General features: G+C 37.9%; 1 protein-coding gene across 1 annotated transcript in view; it reads left to right on the top strand.

Moving 5' to 3' along the window:
* The window catches only part of LOC111868802 (gamma-tubulin complex component 5), a 38,549-nt gene that overhangs the window by 24,200 nt on the left and 8,009 nt on the right, over positions 1 to 6,340 (top strand). The window contains exons 12-14 of the mRNA XM_023859789.2: positions 973 to 1,140; positions 2,590 to 2,710; positions 3,779 to 3,982. Of these exons, the coding sequence (XP_023715557.1) occupies positions 973 to 1,140; positions 2,590 to 2,710; positions 3,779 to 3,982 (493 nt within the window). The remainder of the gene's footprint in view (positions 1 to 972; positions 1,141 to 2,589; positions 2,711 to 3,778; positions 3,983 to 6,340) is intronic.

Here is a 6,340-nt window from a genome sequence, read left to right as displayed (position 1 = left end):
AAATATGCAAGACGCAACCACATGTACCAAGACGTATACCAGCACACACCATCCACAAAGAGATATGTGACATTAAGAGAGGCACCACAATACACAACATTTTAATTTTTAACTTTTTAATTTTTAGATATTGCGCACAATGAGTAATTAGTTTACGCATAGCACATGATCAGTATGCCAACAGTGTAACAATTTTTTTGCAACAGTATTGTCACCTAGTATGTTTCTGACTATAGACAGGGTTTACTGCGTTCTCCAATCCATCCCACGTCTGCCACCAGTTTTCATGTAGTATGTGTGTGGCTATAGATGAGGTTTCAATTGGTGAATACATTTATTGACCACTTACAGGTTGTAAATACAGATAACTGTAAGACTATCGCTATTTCCAAACTTCACAGAAATGGCCCTGGTATATCCACCCTTCTTGCGGTCATTGCATAGCAACGGCTCTGCTCACCACGGTATACACACCTGATGATGGTCTTTATGAGGCTGTAACATGTGATTAATAGTGGAAGAAAGACATGAAATAAGAGTGGTTAAATCAGGGCCTGCATGGAAGGGTGCACTGAAGACCATGTTTATGTACATATGTGTACATCATGATGTGCAAGGTTTAATTTGTGGCAGGTTAGGGAATCCACCATGTCCAGACTGACTTGGTTAACCCCTCCTCCTGCCTGTTGGACAGTGTTGGTCTTTCCTTGGGTGTATAATGGTGAGAGCATGAAGCTGATCATTCTCGTTCATCCAGTATCACAGTTAAGAATCCATGGAGCTTTACCTACACTCCTGCTTGTCTTTGTTGCATGGTGCTTAGGCACAAATACAACTTTGCACAAGAACAAAAAAAGAAATAATCAGTTTTAGTTAACCAGAAAAAAAATACATTAATTACCTAGTTCACTGAACCTTAAATAATTCATTCTTTTACTTTTACTGTATTGAATATAAATATTACTTTTGCAGTTACAAACATGTGAGGCCAGCTCTTTCTCGCTGACAATTCTGTTGGAAAGTTGTGTGGATCAGCAGTACCCAGAGTTCAGCTCACGTTTCTCAGTAGTCGTGGATAACAACTTACGTTTTGCAACATCTGTCCAAGAGGCAATAAGTAACATTAAACTCAGATATTCTGTAAGTATATCACTGTCTTTCATTTTGTAGCATATATTGGGTATAATCATTTTCTCACCTTCTATATGAACTGGTGTATAGCCCATTGAAGTTTAAGTAGGAAAGCTGAATTGCTAAAGATTTCAGTTTGTTTTCCTGGTTTATAAATTTGCAGAACTGATTGTAGTAGTTCTCATATTCATACCCCACGGCTGTTTTCTTCAACACTGTGATGACATTCTTTACCAGGTGGAAGTGTGAAGCTTCTGAAAAAGCTATTTCCATCACCAGGGTTCTCTTTTTACCGTCAAATACCCAAATGTTTCCATTTAAACAAGTAAATTCTTGTAAAATGATGAGCATAATTGGTAAGATAATTCTGATGTTTTTTAAACGGTTTATGTGTAGCCACTGACAGCTTCTCAAGCCTTAGATACTGTGGCATGCCCTCTCTAGTTGATCATAGAGTTCTGAAATATTTCTCTTTATTGTCAGATGGTCAACGAGTCGGAAGGGGGGAAGAAATTATTCATATACGACTTGTGTCCACCTTCCACTCTTGTGAATCATTTACTGTGCCATGTGTAATTACATCTTGTGCTGCATGCTCTTTGCCCTTCCTCAGGCACACTTTCTTGTCATTATTTACCCAGTGGAGTCATGTAATTTAAAAATGTTGATGCCAAAACGTTTGTCATTTTTAGGGATGCACAGTTTTATGTACACATGTGCCAGTCTCAAACTTCTTAGTTTGTGTCAAGAAAAAGAATCTCAATTGAAATGTTGATTTTTTTAATTTTGAACTTCAAGAATATTCAGAGAACAGTTTTTGCTTTTCACAAAATTGTATTTAAGCATCCTGTTGCATTAATATACTCTTCATTAACACACTGTACTTCTGTATATGGCCATCATCAGGTGTGTCTATTTGCTAAAACTGGCTGCAACATTCAGGAAGGCAATTATCATTGAGTACAGCCATTATGCATTGAATTTAGTAAAAATTCAAAAGCTTCCCACTAAATGCAGAATATCTGGTAAATATTGTGTCAGTGGTTATACAGGCATTATGGATTGAATTTAAGTAAAAGTTCAAATGCTTCCCACTAAATGCAGAATATATGAGTAAAGTGACTGGCTGAATGACCAGGGTTTGGTTCCCAGCAGGGACATTGATTTCACTTTCTGCTAGCATGCTAAACCAACTCTGAATTCCACCCAGCCTCCCATCCAATAAGTACTAGAGGCTCATATTAGGAGGCAAAATGTGAAGCTAACCATTCTCTGTCTGCTGAGTAGGTTAAGAGGGAGAAGTTTTAGCTTTACTCATACCTCCCAGACTTTGTATGTAGCTCAGGGACAACTTTATCATTAATAAGTATCCTTGAGTGTTGATTTGTTCTGTCAGCTTAATTATAGGGGTCATGCATGTTTTATGTCTATGTTTGGATGTAATTTCTCCTGTTGCAGGTACAGTGGCCTCTGTCTTTGATACTGAATGAACGAAGTATGGAGTACTACAATACTGTGTTCCAGTTTCTTCTGAAGATAAAATGGGCCCTCTTTTCCTTACAGAAACTTAGGTTCTCAGGTTGTTACCAATTATAGTACCTCTGTTGAATTTAAAAGCGTACATATATGTATATAACTGGGGGCACGTGGTAACATAGTTGGGTGAGCCACTATGCTACAAGCTGGAAGGTCGCGGGTTCAAGTCCTGATGAGGTCATTGGATTTTTTTTAGTTGACCTAACCCTTCCAGCCACGCTATGACCATGGGGTCAACTCAGCCTCTAACTGAAATGAGTACCATGAATTAATTAAATAATTTTCCTGGGGAGTAAAGCGCGGCCGGCGCGTAAGACTGACAGCCTTACTGCCATCCTTGAGCCAGTTGTCTAGATAATGTGGGGCCCTCAACATCTCACAGCCCTATGGGCCTTCACGGCCTGTTACAGGGATAGCTTTACTTTTACTTTACTTACATGTATATAATAATTAGCATGTGCAGTCATTCCAGTGAAGATTTGATTCATGTGGCTCAAATGTGAGTGCAATGGCAGGCTCTTGTGTATGTGGCAATGAACTTTCGGGTTCCATAAAATGCAAGAAATTTCTTGACTATGTGAGAATTTGGGCTGCTAACTTATGAAGGAACCTGTTCCATTGATTTGGTTTCATTCAGTTCTATTTCTTATCTTCAATTAAATGTCCATACACACACAGTATTTATGCATGTATAGGCCACACTTTTTAGTCTATAATTTCTGTCCAAAGATAGGTTGTAGCCACTGTGTATGTTACTATATTCTCATTCACAAGACTACAAAAATTATGGAATATACCCTGTTCCAAGGAACTTGGCTAAATTATACCTCTGTCTTAAAATATAACATTTATACAACCAAAACAGATGCATGTTATTTTTCATAATGAACTATTTTACTGTATTTTGTATCTCCACAGTAAATTTTCACAAGTACAAGATGTGTGTGCAGTCAGCCCCTTATGCATGTAAACTGAATATGCTGTAGAGAGAGTTCATTTAAATGTAGTTGATGTTAGATTATATAATACACATATTACATGGCACAGATGAACTTTACCTTTGGGTACATTATATGCATTCCATTGCATCTGTTTTTTGTAACTTGTTCAGATTTGGAGCAGAGAGAAAATAAGCTAAGGCCTCTGAACAAGAGAGTGATGGACCGAATGCACAGACTTCACTGTCTGCGATTTTGGCTGCTTCATTCAGTGAGTAGTGTACATGGTTATCTCATGGGGCAAGCATTACATTTGCTAAGCTCGGAACTGGAGCAGACGATTGAGCAGGCACAGGATCTGGATGCTTTGGTGAAAGGTAAGGTTGTAGTTTCATTAAAACATTTAAATTTTAAGTCAAGAGTGTATGATACATTTATAGCCTTTGTTTTGTGTTATGAATAGGATATTACTATTTGCCACTGATTGTCATCCTTCCTTGAACCTTTTCTAACATTTAATCTTTTCAGACACATGTCAAGAACTTCTTGTTATGTCTTTCAAAATAGCAGCAGCATTTCAAACCCTCCTAACACAGTAATAAATGATATAAAGTTAGTCATGTGAGATCTGAGACTTTTGCAGCATTGACTGTGAAACATTCTATCCTATGGGATATAACACTGCATAGTCTGTTGAAAGTCAGCTGATTTTTCAGAGGAGCTTAACACTTCCGTCTTCAAGGTTGAAGAGTAAGTCAAGCAAGAAAAGCAGCATGAATCACACATCAAGCAGAGCATTTTTTTAAGGGGGTGTTATTTGTGATTTGTTTGTTTGTGGTCCCCCCATGTTACAGCAGTGATATGAAGGTTACCATCTTCTTGGATGCGACACCATGTAGTCTGGTAGATGTTTACTGATGTTCCTACAGAAATGTCAGGAAACATCTAACAGGCTACATAGTGTCCCATCCCAGAAGGCATTAATCTTCACAGAGGTTCTCAGTTTCTTCCATTTCTGGAATATCATTGCAGTATTCAAAAGGTAAGGGTAAAAAGAAATCACAGATGTTCATTATATGAGCAGAACAGGCAGAGGTTTTTTGACTGATTGAACATAGTGATTATTGGCTTATTTAAATATTCACATTGTGATTTTCTTGGTTATAGTCTGGTAGAATTATGTGAATATTGTCACAAATTAGTGAGTAGGTATGGTGTTCGGCTTTGTAATTGGATTTATTGGACTCATAACTTGTAACTGCTGGTAACTGTAACGGTTCCATGGATCTATGCACTTTATACGTAGGTTATCCAGGAAGTAAGTTCAGATGGGCTATTGAAAAAAAATATTTTCAAACCATTTATATTGCCATTTGATGTTCATACCATACACTACTTTTTGACATAGTTCCCACCATTGTTGAGGCAATTGTTGTAGTGGGGCACCATTTTTTGTACCCCTGCATTGTAGAATGATGCCACTTGCAATGAAAACCATGTGTTAATGGCTTCCTTGACCTTGTTATCTTGAGGGAACGACCGACCACCAAGGAAAGTCTTCAGATGCAGGAACACATGAAAATCACTTGTCACTAAGTCTGGGCTGTGGGAGTGGAGGGCGATTGAATTGTTCCCAGCCAAATGTTGCAAAGAGATCTTGCATTGTCATGAAGCATCACAACACCTTGACTAAGCATGCCATGTTGCTTGTTCTGGATTGCACGACACAGTTTCTTAAGTGAGTCGAAATAGACACTTGCATTGATTGTTGAGCCTTGAGCAAGAATTCCACAAGCAGAACACATTTTCTGTCTCAAAACACTATGCGCATTTTCTTGCGAGTCGAAATGGTCTTTTTGAATTTTTTCTTTATTGGTGATGATGTGACTACTGCTTTGATTCTATGGTTGCATGCGACACCCATGTCTGATCTGTGACGCTGTGGCTCAGGAAGTCATTGCCTTCCTCACTGTATCGTGTCAGAAAGGTCAACGCACTGGCCTGCCATTTCTTTTTATGTTCTTCCATAAGCATCTTCGGCACCCAACAGTTTCTGAAAACGAAGTTTATCAGGCACAATTTCATGAAGAAGTGACCGTGAAATTTGTGGAAAATGCAAGGAAAGTGACAGAATGATGACTCGTCTGTCGCACTTGTTTGAAGCTGTGAGATTGTGTTTACTTTTTCATTGCCTACCAGCAGATGACACCTCTTGTTCATTTATTCGGTCACATCAATATATTTTGCTCACTTATTCAGTGAAGTGCCTTTTTCCAGTGGGACAGAGCAATTACATGATTAGCAGGTAAGATACAATGCTCAAATTGAATTAACAGGCCTGAATGTGTTTATATAGTAGTTGCCTTACTCATTTTTGTGTCAGTTTTTCCTAAAATAAACTCTATTTATAAATACAGTAGAACTTGGTTATAACATCATCAAAGGGACCTAAAAATAGTGTCGTTATAAACGAATGTCGTTGTAACCGAAATGGACACTTCCACAGTAGCCTTATGTTAGTCACGTAAAAATCTACCAAAAACCGAGTTAAAATGTTGCATTTTTTAGTGAAATACGTAGTTAAGTACAGACTAACGTAACATTAACATGAAATTGCCCAAATGTATAATATCAAAGACATATTACAGCGCTTTTCACTGACAATACACACCACACTAATACTGTATATTAAAGGTAGGCCTACTCACCAAATTACAGTAGATTACATCAATTGT

This window comes from Cryptotermes secundus, unplaced genomic scaffold (genome assembly GCF_002891405.2).
Source record: "Cryptotermes secundus unplaced genomic scaffold, Csec_1.0 scaffold257, whole genome shotgun sequence".
Classification (NCBI taxonomy): domain Eukaryota; kingdom Metazoa; phylum Arthropoda; class Insecta; order Blattodea; family Kalotermitidae; genus Cryptotermes; species Cryptotermes secundus.
This window is presented reverse-complemented; position numbering and strand designations above follow the sequence as displayed.